Source organism: Mizuhopecten yessoensis, unplaced genomic scaffold, assembly GCF_002113885.1.
Source record: "Mizuhopecten yessoensis strain PY_sf001 unplaced genomic scaffold, ASM211388v2 scaffold10519, whole genome shotgun sequence".
Lineage (NCBI taxonomy): Eukaryota > Metazoa > Mollusca > Bivalvia > Pectinida > Pectinidae > Mizuhopecten > Mizuhopecten yessoensis.
This window is the reverse complement of record NW_018408587.1, coordinates 67962-83888: the sequence shown is the minus strand read 5'-3', so window position 1 is coordinate 83888 and position 15927 is coordinate 67962. Positions and strand designations below refer to the sequence as shown.

The following is a 15927-nucleotide window of genomic DNA, read 5'->3' as shown; positions in this document are numbered from 1 at the left end:
GGGGGGAATACAATTATGACAAAACTGGGGAACAAAGCTTTTATGAAAAGCATGTTTATAAACAACAATAACACTAAATGATAAAAAAAATAGTGCTTTAACCGCTCAGAGTAAGGTATCCCATATAGTACATAAAAGACAGAAGCACTTACAACCTTACTCTCAATTGTTTTCAATAGCTATATATTGCAACATTTGAAAAACTTAACATACTGTATATATACATGTACGCTAAACAATTGATCAAAACATAACAGTATTCTCCGACTTCGCGCACCCTACTGCACCCTACTGCACCCTACTGCACCCTGCTGCACCCTACTGCACACTACTGCACACTACTGCACACGAGGCACTGCAGTCATTGCACTCATAACTTCACGCCCGTTGATAAACAAAGCCGCTCTAGACACACCATAAACACACCTTATTACATTCAACGTCTGATGACCAGCTGGGGTCATTTCAGGACGTTCCTCTATGTGTGTAATGCATGCATGTGCGTGTGTGTATGTATGAGTGTGTTTGTATGTGTGAGTGTGTGTTGTATGTATGAGTGTGTGTTGTATGTATGAGTGTGTGTGTATGTATGAGTGTGTGTGTGTATGTATGAGTGTGTGTGTGTATGTGTATGTATGAGTGTGTGGTGTGTGTGTGTGTGTGTAGGTGTGTAGGTGTGTGTGTGTGTTGTGTGTGTGACTGTGTTGTGTATGTGAGTGTGTGTGTGTGTGTGTGCTGAATGTGCGTGTTAGCTGAATGTAGGGTATGTTGGTGTATTTGCCTCCTTTAGATAGCGCGGATTTGATACCGACATTGGAGTGTTTTATATCACTAAAATATCATGACGAAGGCACCTTGCACAGTACTCCGCCGGTTGCAGTATACAGCTAACGGCTTTAACCTCTTACAAAATGCATTTGGTTACAGCATATGTCCGTGATATGGGTTGTTCTGCATTTATTGTGATACTAATAGCTTTGTGAAGGCAATATCCTGGATCAACCTGCATCCGCCCGGCACGCGGAACGTTCAGTTCAACGCTTTTCGGAAAAATCACACCACAATCTTGTAGTATACGCACTGCATATCAATCGGTATTTCCTATTCTGTTCATTGTGTTTTATTTAAGGTTCAATGCGATTTTAATTAAGCTCAGGAAATAGAAATCGTCTGTGTGTTTTATGTGTTATTGGCAATGCTTTTGATGTTATAGAACAGTATATGATAAAAATGTCACTATATGAACATACCCATGTCCTACTCCGTATTAACCCGATAATCCTCGACCTACATGCCATGCATAGCATTAGACACCCTTATAATTCGAAAAGAAGAACTTCCAGTCGTTCGTGTCACAGTGATTGGCAGGATTTCTGCTCTTATTTTCCACACCACTAATTTCAGTGAGGGGAAAGAAATGCTTCTGGTCTTCTGGCTGTCCCTTGCCAACAACTGCTCTTAAATCGAGCTTGAATGGTGAGAGACCGCCAATTCCTTTGATATCATTTGATGAGTCTTGATGAATTAGTTGCTCAGTCTAATTCCGTTTTGATTCTCTTTGATGTGGAACACCTCGCAATCAGCTATCGTGGTTCTTGAGGAATGAACATCGCAGCAGTAGCTTTCTTGCTGAGGATGGGAAAGCTCTCCGACTGTTTGTAGTTCTTGTTCATGACCTTTTTGGTTGACCTTATATGTTTATAGGACGTTACACCCTTTACAACCAACCTGCATTTTGGGTCCTCTATTAATTCCAGTCATATTGATGATTTGTCCCCAATTCTACCAGTCCATGGGCAGTGCCAAGACCAACAGTTGATTAATTATAGTCTCTTAAAATGTCCTTCTAGAAGACACTAAAGCAAGGTGTCAGGAGGCAACATTACAGGTCTTTGTAGGAGGTAGAGGGATATATAAAGAGCCCAAATGTTGCAATAGTTGCAGCAAATTGATTTTAGTCCCGTTTGTTTTTCCAAGTATAAGACACAACAGCAAACCCAAATTCTGCAGGGGGTTCCCGCATCTGTTGCCTCTTACAATAAGCAGGTATGTTCTTTTTTCAATACCCGACATTCAGGGGTGTGATTTTGGACGTTTGCAATTAACTAAAGATTAGTAGGACAAGCAGCGCTAAGGACGAATAATTTGACCTAAAGTACTTGATTCATTATTTAGCAGGACGGTGTGCCGTAAGCGCAAAGGGAGGTTGGAACTGTGTATATATGTTAGTATCCTCGATAACCCTGTGGTTACGCTCACTTACGCTCTCTTCACTCATGGAATATGTCATAGCAAAATCGAAGGCTCAGTGTGTACCACCTTGTTGATTAGACGAAAAGATAAGTTTGATCCTTTGATGAACATCAAAAGAATCTCGCGGTCGCCTAACGCTAAAATTGACAGGCTTTGAAGTTTGGTGTCGCTCCTTTGTATTCTTCAAAGGACGGGTATCAACCTAAGCGATTGGTCCGGGTTTCTTTTTGACCTGAGCGTAACCCCTGGAGTATCGAGGATGATCTGTCAGAAGTCTGTTGACTAGTATGTTGTATAGTTCTGTACTTAAAACTCCTCCGTGACGTTTTTTTAATATCTCTCAACCAGTTGAATTTATCGCTAACATTAAAACCTTTCTATAAGATCATTATATATCCCCATTATACAATTCGTGACTATGTACATGTACTATTTTCAACAAAAATTTGAACACTCTCAACTTTCTTATTGTAATCAGAGGATATACTCCTAATTCCTCATAAATCATGTTATTAGCTGTACTTCGCTTCACCCCTAACATTTGATTTAAAAAAATCTTTTTTACTTTTTCAATATCCTTGGCACAATAAAATCCCCTTATCTCGCTTCCATAATTGAGAATTGGTCTCACATAAGTTTTGAATAATGATAACATAGTTTGTACATTAAAATCAAAACTTCCGTATCTTTGAGTTTAGTGCAAACACCGCTTTTCGACCTTGCTCAGACAGCTTATGGAGTCTTAGTAAATTTTCCGTTATAGTTCAAATATAATCCTAGATAATAAAATTCATCAACAACTTCTATATTTTCACCATCATATAACCAATGTTTTCATTATTTCACCATCGTATAACCAATGTTTTCATTATCTCGAGCCTTCCCAGCCTTTCGAAAAACAACAATTTTAGTTTTCTGAGTAAGCTTCCATTTTTTTCAGAGAACAATAGTAATGTGTCAAGTGACTTTTGAAGTCCCTCCACCGATTCTGATATCAACACCATGTCATCGGCATACATAAGTAGAAAAATAGGGACACTTTAGTTAAGTAAGTTTTTTATATATAACATTGTCACAAAGGATGAGTGTCTACAAGGCCCTTTTTTGGGCCCCGGTATATTCAGATTTTCACCTCCTTATTTTGTTCAAAGATGTCCTATTATATGACATGCGGAAAAACTAAGGTAAAACTTTGACCGAAAGTGGGTTTCTGGGGGTACCAAAAGGGGTAGGGTAAATCACAAATATAGTTTGCTGTTTTCAAAATGAGCTTAAAAACCAAAATAATACAATTTCTGTTTTTGAAAACATGTACAAATTAGACAAGCATATGTAACAGAATGAAAAATGACAGAAATTCAATCGTCACTTAAGATTGTTTATATAAAACGAAGGATTAAGTCAGGTTTTTTTTTCGGTCATTTTCAACTGAAAAGTAATTTGTTTTCTCAATAATTTCCTTTCTAATTAATATTTTGACTTGAGATTTACAACTTCACTCATTTTAAGTAGACTTACATAAATTGCATATTGACTACATACTTTCCTTTTGTTTTATATTGAGTTATGGCTTCTGGACACATCTCAAACTTGGCCTTTTCAAATATCTCTCAATTCTAAGTGAATTAAAAGGTGCATTACACCCTTTATATGCTATAAGTATAAGATATCAATTGTTAGTATTGTATATTATATATATCATATAAAATTTGCTGAACCCCTGTGGCTGAAGTGAGTTCCAGGTCCTGTTTTTTTTTTTTACTTATCAACGTTAACTTACAAATCAAAAATGGCATTTGCCACCACAACTACTGTAAAATGATTGATTTAATATATGAAGTTTGATTTGCTGGTAATTTTAAGTCTCCTAGCCTCAAGGAAAGTATTTGCTTTAATCGTTAAAGTTAACCGATTTCATTGTTTTATCAAATGTTCTGCCTATTTCCAATGTTTATCCGCTGATTGTATATAAAGGGCATTTGGGGATAAACATGTAACTTGGCATATATATTAGTTATATGATTATATTTAATTTAGTTTCATACTTATCCCACAATGTCTTTTTACTTAAAAACACCCTTTCCTGTGACTTAGAGTACAAGAACCAAAGTGCATCTCCTTGCCTAACACCAAATATTTCCTGACAATACTAGTCTTTATGTATGTATGTAGATCAAACAGGCTCAGTAGAGTGTTATAGTAGTAAGAGGGGCGTTTGACATGCTACACTGACCAAAAGTCAGATAGTTTATGCTTTAACAACGCAAAGAGAGACCAAGTTGTTCGTTCAATTTAATGCTTGCAATTAACAGTTAATCCTTTTGTTGAATAAAAACTGGCCGGTTTCCCGTCCTGCTGTTAAAGTCTCCAGCTATTATATCTTTGCCTTGTGACGAGAAAAATTGTATATCACGCTCTAACTCCTCGAATAAATCATTTTCATAGGATTTGTAATAATTTGCCTTATATGGTAGTATATACACAAAACACAGATTAATAGAATCTTTCACACCCTTGGGGGTGAGACAGGGTAATCTCAACCCGAGGGGTAAGATCTTACCCCAAGGGTTGAGATCACCCTGTCTCACTCCCAAGGGGGTGAATGATTATTTTTCTCCTACCCTGTTTACCCTTTTATGTACTGTATATAGACATTACATCAATGCAAGACAATGTTGATGTGATGCGACTGAATTGTCGACGTGACGTCATTGTATTGTTCCTGTGACGTCATGGTATTGTTGCTATGACGTCATACAATTGTTGAGAACGTGCAAAGAACACGTGTAGCTTGTCTCAACTCTAGGATGAGATTAATAGAATCTATCGCTACTGGTTGTGTAAGATAGAGAAATCTCAACCCGAGGACTAAGATTGTTTGTCCAGTCCGAGGCTTGCCGAGTTCTGGACAAAAAATCTTAGTCCGAGGGTTGAGATTTCTTTATCTTACACAACCAGTAGCGATTGATTATTTTTCTCCCATATCTAACAGTATTTTAATGTGAAATACAGGTAAACATGGACCCGAAACACATACAGGCAATTGTTGATGGAGTGTTGACAAGACGTCATTGCATTGTTGAAGTGACGTCATGCCATTGTTATGAATAGGGGAATCCCCCCGTCTCAACCCTAGGGCGGAGACAGATAAATCTAGCACCGGCAAAACGGGAGATAAATCTGTCAGGTGTGGGAGAAAAAAAAAAATGGTGAATATCCCTGTCCAGGGTAAGAGAAACACATCTTCAGCATCTTGTTGGGTGATCTTTATCCATATTAACGAATCATCGGTTACCTTACACACATTTACATATTCACTGAGATTTTCTTTATACGTAAGAATCATCCCACCTCCTTGCTTACATTTTGTTTTCGATCGAATAATGCACTTTGAACAGAAACCTTTTAAATCTGGAGTAAACTCATCATTAATCCAGCACTCACTAAGGCACACACTATCGTAGGTGATGATATAATTTTAAATACTTTTATTTTCTAATTTGGTCTCTGCGCAACCATTGTTGTTCCATGAGGGAGCCTGTCCTAGTTGGGGATGCCCGGTGGGGTTGTTATCCTTGAATGTTGTCCTAGTGTTGGGTCTTTGACGTTGTCACCTATCTCCGTGGGAGGGATGCAACTTACAATCAAATTTGTGTATTTTCGTTTGAAAGTGTAATATCTAAGATATTTATTAGTATTTCCACATTATTTTTTTGTTAGTGACATTTAAAGAGGACATGGTGACTTCAGAGTAAACCTGCCAGAAAACCAAAAAAAAACCGACGCATGTCGATCGGCACTATTTTGGAGGATTTTGAAGGGGTTAATAATGGACATGTTTACATGTTGATTTCTGGTCCTTAGAACCAGATAATATAAGAAATGCATATATATAGAGAGAGAATAATACATGCCTTTTTCCATATCACACCCAGTATCAACCCGAGACTGCAATATCAGCCCAAAGGCCGAAGGCCCGAGGGTTGATATTAGTCGAGGGTTGATACTGGGTGTGATATGGAAAAAGTCATATTTTATTCTGTTTATTACATACTTACTAATAAAAGTTTCTGTCTTATAATAAAATTTTCTTTTGAAATATTGAAAAACGAAAAAAATTCCAAAAGGGGTGTGATACGGGTTTTGCGGACTGATACGGGTTTTGGTGTGTGATACGGCGGGGGCTGATATGGGTAAATTGTGTCGTATCGCATATACAAAAAACCCGTATTTATTAGTAAGTATATATATATATATAATGAATATATATACTATTGTAGTTCAGTATGGTTTTTATAAAAACAACATATTTTGCTGCAGTCGGGACGTCAACTAGTAGAAATAGAAACAAGTGTCATATAGCCTGTGATATGGTGCATCAATATGGGTACCAATCATGACCGAAAACCGGACGAAATCTCACTCCGACTTTACCGTTGTATTTTCAAAAAACAAATTAATGTGGGTACAAGTATATTTACCATCTCATGGCGTTGCCACTAAATAATCCTCCCTAATTCAGTTTGCATTCACCAGACAATGTCATGAGCCGATTGTTGACGTTAACATTTCACGTTTGATAGCATGCACTGACCCTCCCTTGGCGATGGCTGTTCAAGCATACACGATGTACCTACATTTTTGAACTAAATGCTGAATAATTATAACTGTACATTAATTTTCTATCAGATTAACAGATTCCAAAATGGTAAATATCAGCTTCATGAGGAATATAATTCCAACTAGACAAAGGCAATCGAACATGACGCGCTAGCGCGCATTCATAATGCCTATGAATGCCAACTGAAAGGAGTTTGTGATTTCGAGTTTCCTCCCTTAATCTTGTAACTTTTGTCAGAGATTTAACTCAGTATAATAATTCAAGCATGTTCTTGTCGATGTGTGTATCCGGTAAGACCAATATGGACTTCCGTTACATTGTATAGTTGCCACGCGAATAGCTTTTTGCCAACTCTAAATGATGCAAAATTACGCTTGACACCCCCCCTGAGGGAGTAAATAAATCATTCTGAGATAGTCCCCGTAATCCATGCATTCTGTGTGAATATAACGCTTTATGATAAAGCAATACACGTTAAGCATCTCAGCGACTATGACAGTCCGGAAGGTCGTCGTGTTTACAAGGAAGTTGACGCCAAGGTGAAGGATTACTCCGAGTGTGTGAGTTGGCGATGTGGTGAGAAACCAGCTGTTTACTTCATAAATATATACAAATCAATATGAGGCATGCTCAAGTAGAATAATTCGTACACAACCAAAACGAATCAGACGACTGGACAAAATGGTCGACAAGAATATCTTTTCATTCGCTGACATGTATGGATGGACGGTCATCTCGTAAACCGGACATCGGCTGTCCCTGTATCACGCCACCCCGCTACGACTTGTGATCAACGTAAACATTTAGATGGCCACAATGGAGGGTCTGCTTTGGAAGTGGACAAATTACATGAGTGGTAAGTACGCAGTAAGCACTCTAGGTGGTCTGTCTAGGTTAGAGGAGGTGTGGCTGGCCCCAGTTTAAAAAAAATATATTTGTAATCGATCTCAAACCATTTATCGATATTTGTATCGACAATGTTTCTAAGTCAACAAAAGCTCGACATTGAGCTTGCAGTGTGTGCTTTCGAGTACAAATTACCACACAGTCCCTTTATTTATATATACAACACAACTTGTTGAAATTAATTGATGGAGATGGACCTTGTACAATAACATGATGCCATTACACTGAATTATTTATATAAATAATGGCTTAATTTGAACTATATTGATATGGCAAAGAAACTACAATCATGTTTCAATTCTTTATCCTTACAATGCCTAGAAAACGAGTTCGACAAATATGCATAGAATGTGATTTTGGTAAAAAGGGATACAGGCATTTTGGTACTCGGCCGTTTGGGTACCAAGATATCTCAGTAGAATCCAGGTTGCAATTGTTACACCCTAAATCCTGTTACGCTGGGGTCAGTTCGTCCAAGGTTGTTTCGGCCATATATGAGTTTTCTTTTTACGTTATAAATATTGGTTTAAATATTTTTAATAATTAAATGTTTTTATGTTTCACAAACAATTGTAAGAAGAACTTTGGGTTGATGGTGTGCGGATATCTGGTCCATCATATGTTCAAGTCTAATGTAAAAAAAAAAAATATGCAAGACTAAGGAAAACTTCCAAAGAGGCTGAACTAGTCAAATTGGTCATACAATGTTAAACAGGCCTGAAATAATGAATTTCAGGATTAATGCTGTGCAGATATCTGGTCCATCATATGTACAAGTCTAATGTAAAAAAAGAATTATGCAAGACTAAGGAACCCTTCCAAAGAGGCAGAATTAGTCATACACTGTTAAACAGGACTGAAATAGTTTTGCTCTAAATGTTTTAAGGGCAAAACAATTAACCTAGTGTAAAACAGCCCAGGGCGAACCAACCTGACGCCATTTCAGTACTTGTTTTGCTACTTTCCAAGAGTTGTTTAGGTATTTAATAAGATTTCTACATGTTGACTTGTAATTGTACACCACTGATACTTAGGTATTAGCCAGTGTTTCCTCTGGCCCAGACACCAGACTTAGACATTTTGACAGCCTACACTGTTAAACAGGACTGAAATAGTTTTGATCTAAAATATTTTAGACGGATAGATAAAATGTCAAAGTCTGGTGTCAGGGCCAATGGAAACTCGGACTACTTCGGTATGTTTGTTAAAAATGTTGGTCTATTTGTAGGCTGGCAGCCAAGGTGGTTTGTTTTGGATAACGGTGTGCTGTCTTACTACAAGTCTCAAGAGGATGTTATCAATGGGTGTAAGGGCTCCTTACAAATGTCCGTTTGTGATATATCAGGTAAACAAAATGAGTACTCGTTATTTACCATACATGCATACTATTTAAGAAATGTGGAATTTAATTGCTCCCTCTAAATAGTTGTATATTCTCAAGATTTGCAACATATATTGCAGTATACTTTTGTTGGAAAAACCATTACCCAGTTATGTTTTATTTTAGTTATCTATTTCATTAGAAGTTAAATTATATATCCAAATGGTTAAGCTAGAAAATTACACAACTGGGTGATATGTACTATTTTCCATGTGTTAGATATATTTTGTTTAACTGTTCATCTGTAATATTAGTCAACATTGTACGTACAATCTTTCAGACATCAGCTGGATTGTGTAATTCAGATAGGTTCCCATACTTTCTAACTGTATTATAAACCAAAGTATTTAAATGAATCTAAATCAAATAGTGCAATACAATTTTTACAAAATGCAAAAATATCTGTGAAATAAAATCATCTGGCTCAAACAACACCAGGTCAAACAATATCAGGAGCTATCCCATTCCAAAAACAAAATGGTCGAAAATGTCCAAAATTGTTAATGGACTGCAAAACTATTTTGCCAAAAGGGTTTTGCATAAAAACCTTGACATGTGGACATTACAGGTTATCATTGGAGGCAAATTATGTGAGGCTCCAGCAGAATTTAAATCTGTGTCTTCTACAGAAACACAGTGTCTTCCTTTCCAGCTATCAACAATGAACTCTGATACACATACTAAATAACTTAGATTTACTATTTTCCTTGCTTACAGTACACAGTACCGATCATACTAGACTAGACCTGATCATTCCACATGAACAGCATTTCTACATCAAAGCCTCATCTCCACACGAACGTCAAAGATGGCTGGTTGCCATGGGAACGTGTAAGGCATCCTTGACCAATGGCAGGCCATCAGAGGAGATGGGTTTGTACCTTTAACACCACTTTAGTCTATTCCTTAGTTGAACCTGAACATAATTTCTAGCTTTGCCCCATGTGGTTCCTGGGGCCGTGCAAGGAAAAAAATCAAATAAAGGCAAAGGGTGCCAACTGGTTAAGCTATATCATCACCATCATCACTATTGAAAAATATACTCATTCACCCCTAAAATTTTATAATGAACTGTTTCAACCTTTGAATTGGAAGCGTGCATATGTGTCTTCAGGGGTGAATGAGTTAAGCCCTTCAAAAGAAGAATTCCATAAAATCACATGTGGTACAGAATTATGTTCGAGGTTCAAATGTTGGAAAATAGAAATGAAAAAAGAAAACATAAACACTGAAGGGGTCCAACTTGGGACCTTTACACTGCCAAACCTACACTTTACCACTACTGTCATCCAGGAATAATAAAAGCAACTTCAAGATGAGTGTCTGATATAACTTATAGGCTATAAAGCTCATGAAAAACTTGAAACAGGATGTTACCCTAAACCAGAAAAACTCCTTTTGATTGCTTCATGTTCTATATATTAAAGGCAGAATGTACTCCAAGTAAAAAAAAAACTGAATGAAACTTTTCTGGTCAATTTTAAGTAATGCAGTGGTGCCCCTTACCTCAGAATGATTTACCAGAGCTATAGTGTATGCCCTTGTAGCAACGCAGGTTCTTATACATAGGTGCAGTTTTTGGCAGTGGAATTAGGATCCTTAAGTGATTTCAGGAATCAAACAACACTTCGAAAATGGATTCTGTGCTATTTGTCATATAAACATTATTCCACACGTAACTTTTATCTGAATAGAACAATTAATGTGAAATTATTGTACAGGTAGTTTGAAGTGGACATTTCTTATTTCATTCCAGGTGAGATATCACCAGACATTGTACGGACGAAGAAGTCAGAATTACGACTATACTGTGATCTACTGATGCAACAGGTCCACTCGGTGAAGAGTGCAATACAGGAAAGTCAACCCGAGGTCAAGGTTAGTAACTTATGTGCTGTTTCGTCTGCCTGAGTAGCTATTTTATTGATCTGAGGTCAAGGTCAGTGTATTTAACTGATGTTTTGCGAGGCCAAGGTAAATGTCAGTATTTTTGCATGCTGTTTCTTCAGTCTGAGTTGCTATTTTGCTGATGTAAGGTCAAGGTCAGTTTATTTACCTGGTATTTCACCATTGGATATCAAAGACGTATACAGTAGCTTGCTGACATGGAGTGCTACAAAGTTTGCAAAGTAATTTTCAATGGCTTGCTTTGAAATTTATAAATAGAAGGTACCTTGCACTTTATTCTTGGTCACAGGGTTAGTAGCTTTAAAATCTTTAATCAACTTCTACTAAATAACAAAGAGGTTAATGGTCATGCTGGGTGCATTGAAAGGTAATGTAGTTTGTTCAAGTAAATGACCTTGACCAACTTTGAAAATCTCATGAATGATATGAAACTGGGCTAGGCAATGTTACTTGTTGTTAAGTTGTTTTAATCACTTGATACATTCTGAACTTCTCTGCCTTTACAGAAGCTGGGCTAGGCAATGTTACTTGCTGTTAAGTTGTTTTGATCACCTGATACATTCTGAACTTCTCTGCCTTTACAGAAGCTGGACGAGGCAATGTAACTTGTTGTTAAGTTGTTTTGATCACTTGATACATTCTGAACTTCTCTGCCTTTACAGAAGCTGGACGAGGCAATGTTACTTGTTGTTAAGTTGTTTTGATCACTTGATACATTCTGAACCTCTCTGCCTTTACAGAAGCTGGACGAGGCAATGTTACTTGTTGTTAAGTTGTTTTGATCACTTGATACATTCTGAACCTCTCTGCCTTTACAGAAGCTGGACGAGGCAATGTTACTTGTTGTTAAGTTGTTTTAATCACTAGATACATTCTGAACCTCTCTGTCTTTACAGAAGCTGGACGAGGCAATGTTACTTGTTGTTAAGTTGTTTTAATCACTTGATACATTCTGAACCTCTCTGCCTTTACAGAAGCTGGACGAGGCGACGTCACTCCTTGGTGCTACATGTGATACCTTCATTCAAACATTGGATGATTGCATGAAAATTGCAAATGCCAGCATTGCTTATGAAACTTCACCAAAACCAGTACGGGACGTCCAACTTGTGCTACCTCAGAAAACCGTTAAAAAGGTGTGCTTCAAACAAACTTTAACTTCACTTTGTCAAAGGAACCACTGATCGTGATAGATATGTGTATCTATATATAGCCATGTCAGAAATAAGAGTCGTTTGTATGAACATTGTCCGATTTTATTTTATATATAGATATAAACTTCATCTATTTTATAACAATTATTAGACATGTTTAATTGCAACATACATATTAATAACTTTTATTGGCCTGGATGGAAGTGTGCCGTGGGTCTTAATGCGGGAAGAAACTACAGTAATCAGAAAAAAAACATGAGGTTGGGCAGGTGACCCAATAACTTTTCACACGCAATCGAGGAATCAAACCACGGCCGTCTTGGTGAAGTGCGAGTGCACTATCCACTGCCCCATCCGACCACCAACAAAACTTATTTTGGTCAATACACTGTAGTGCTGCTTTTACATAAATTGAGTCAGTTAAAGTACAAATCTTATCTAAAGGACTATTGTTAGAAGCAGACCGTGAGGTTTATAAATGTCAGGAGATATTTTATAGATGTATGAAAAGTTATGTGATCTTATGAATTTATTATATAATAATAAGTAAATACATCAAATATAAGTTGTAGTCAATTTTTCGACAGTCATTATTAAAGTTAGTACTCAATACTAATACAAGATAGAGTACAACAGTAAAATTATAGCATTAGTGTATTCACCAATAGCAATTGTATTATAATATACATAACACAATAATCAAAACAGTATATTTGTCCTGGAGCTGATATTTCTTTCTTTCTTTATAGGGGGAGAGGCTGTCTACTTCTGGGAGGTAAGTAAAAATCTAATAAAATATTCAGATTCCAAATGTCAGTCTAAACTTAAACATTCCTCTCCAGAAAAACTTCAAGCTTGGAAACTTGGAAAGATTGTACAATACATCAGTGGCTTGCATATATTAATCCCTCAAAATATTTAAATATAGAAATAGTAAACCAATTCATCTCTCATTTTAAATGTTAAAATTCAATGATATCTTAAAATATGAAAAATGTACATTAATACTACACATACTGTACATTTACTCCACTTTTATGTGTCCTTTGTTTACCCAACTACCTGCTGTGAAATGAGATATTTTCGTTGGGGCTCAACTTTCTTGATTTCCCGTCAAAACACCATTTTGTGGGTACATGTACATGAGTTTGTAGATTACAAGTACCCACTCAAATGGGGAATTGATTCCTACTAGTAACTACTTTGTGGACATATATGAAATTGTGGATGAAGATTACCCAAAAAATCAACGAAATTAAAAGCCCCACATAAGTTAGTGATTTCACAGTATAAGCCTGTTGGTCTTATACTTAAACTCATGATTGAGATGATGCAATTTCAATATTGATCTCTGGAATGATAAATTTTGAATGATTTTAATTGGCCAAAAAGTCTCTTCACAAATTAAATTAATCCCAAATTTGTCTTTCACAACAATCAAATGTCTTGATGTACCGTAACTAAGAAATCCTCCCTTTGATTGTAGACCCTCATCAGCAGAGTCCAGATCCGTGAGGACTTCACCACTTCCCAGAGACGGCCTGCCATCATTTCCTAAGAGTTCTAATCGTAGAAGGACGGCTTCAGAAAATTCTCACTCGGACCAGTCGCTCTCAGACCATTCAATGGACGCAAACAGAGACCACACAGAAAGTGACAATAGAAATTCCAGTACCAGGCTATCAGTTACCATGGAAACCAATTCCTTTAGTAAATCATTGACTTCTGGCAGTGTGTCAAAAACAAATGTGAATTCTGGACTGGATCATAGTTCAAAACGAACAGAAAATGGAGTTACCTCCCTTGAGAAATCCAGTGGAAAGTCATTATCTTCTACAAGCATTAACAGTGAGGAGGAATTTAAAGATGCTATAGATGCAAAAGTTCCAACATTTTTCTCCACCATGGAGCCAAGGTAATTCTTTTAGCACTAAGATATTGATTATAGCCCTTTGCAGTGGATAATCAGGGCCGTTTTCTTTCGTTTAAACAGTTGAACCGATCAGACTTTCCTTTCCTACTACAGGCAAAATACTAGAGATTTCTACTGTAGTTTCTTGTAGACACCGTATCCAGCCAGCTAATACACTGTATGATCAGACCTAGTGATGGGCAATCGGTTTAAAATCATAATTGATAATAGGTTTGTGATCAGAAGTAGTAAACTGATTGATGATTACGTGCATAATCAGTTTATACATTAGGTTTCATTCTTTTATAAAGAATGGATTTCAAGCAACTTTTATGCAGTTTTGTCAAACATAAAGTGAAAGTCATAATAATAAATTACTTTTAATGTATACTTTACATTGTCTACATTTGACCTTTTCATTTCAATAATGAATTGATTATATTATTGAGTATTGAATTTGTAATCAATAATTGAAAATCGGAAATGGCAAACCGATTGATTTATTTTATTTTATTTGATCATCAGCCCACCATTAGTAAGAGCACCAGTGTAATAATCTGGTCCTGTGGTTGCTCATCGAGCAAATAAACTTGAACAAGTGGTTAGTGAAAATTCAAATTGTTACTAAATAGAAGCAAGAGCTTTCAAAGCACAAAATTAATCCTCAAAACATCAACCTCATTTGTCTGAACCAATGTATGACAGTGAAATGATATTGGATATTCTTGATTTTGCTGTATTCATATTGGGAGGTAAGATATTCTTGATTTTGCTGTATTCATATTGGGAGGTAAGATATTCTTGATTTTGCTGTATTTATATTGGGATGGGCCATGGTGGCCAAGTGGTTAAGGCGTCTGACATTCTGATACCACTAGCCCTTCACCTCTGGGTCATGGGTTCAAGACCTATGTGGGGCAGTCGCCATGTACTGGCTGTAGATCAGTAGTTTTTCACCGGGGAACTCTGGCATTCCTCAACCACCAAAACCTGGCACGTCCTTAAATGACCATAGTGTTTGCGTGTTAATATGCATGTTTGGTGTATGTTAGAAAGTGCATATTTTTAGTCATGTTGATAAAGAGGTTGAAGAAATTTGAAAAATTGACTCTTATAAAGTATTATATAGATAATAATTGATCATTTTTTTTCTTTTATAGTTTTATGGATATTAAACTAGAAGAAGATGGAGGCATTCCTGTTCAGCCATTCCTTGGAAGCTGCCGTTCTCTTGTGCCTATATTTGGTAGGTATATCTCTGTGCACATGATTATATAATTATAAAGTAATTGTCTCTTGATTCACTTGATCAGTTGACCTTTTGGAATAGCCTTTCGTTCGTAGTTGACTTGTGTGTCATATTTGCATGGTCCGTCGTCCAAAAACATATTTTTGTCTCTCCTCAGAAAAACATTCATCAAATTTTAATGAAACTTTGTGACAATCATTAGCTTGTTATGGGAATTAAAATCATTGAAATGTCATCTCCCTGGAAACCTGTATATTTTCACCAATATCTGTAAAATCATTTGATGAAGATCAGAATGTTTACTCAAATAGGGTCTGACCCCCAGGGGGCTGAACATCAGCAGGGGCTATTATATATATAATTAGGGGTTAAAGAGTGAAAACCTTCTAAAGTAGTGTCTCCCAATTCCAATGTGGAGCAATATTGTACATGTACCATTAATGTCGTTCGAAGATTTTGACCAATTATGAAACGCTCCCCCTCACCTCCCTCACCTTCACCCCCTTACCCACCCCCTCCACCTCACCCCATCCCCCCTCACCC

At 36.8% G+C, this 15927-nt stretch overlaps 1 protein-coding gene across 1 annotated transcript in view; it reads left to right on the top strand.

The window, feature by feature from the left end:
* The first annotated feature begins 7400 nt into the window (after positions 1-7400).
* LOC110460907 (pleckstrin homology domain-containing family A member 8-like) overlaps positions 7401-15927 on the top strand; it is a 15395-nt gene continuing 6868 nt past the window's right edge. The window contains exons 1-8 of the mRNA XM_021514115.1: positions 7401-7730; positions 9009-9125; positions 9879-10034; positions 10918-11039; positions 12044-12205; positions 12973-12998; positions 13710-14138; positions 15296-15381. Coding sequence (XP_021369790.1) covers positions 7682-7730; positions 9009-9125; positions 9879-10034; positions 10918-11039; positions 12044-12205; positions 12973-12998; positions 13710-14138; positions 15296-15381 — 1147 coding nt within the window. The 5' untranslated portion in view covers positions 7401-7681. The remainder of the gene's footprint in view (positions 7731-9008; positions 9126-9878; positions 10035-10917; positions 11040-12043; positions 12206-12972; positions 12999-13709; positions 14139-15295; positions 15382-15927) is intronic.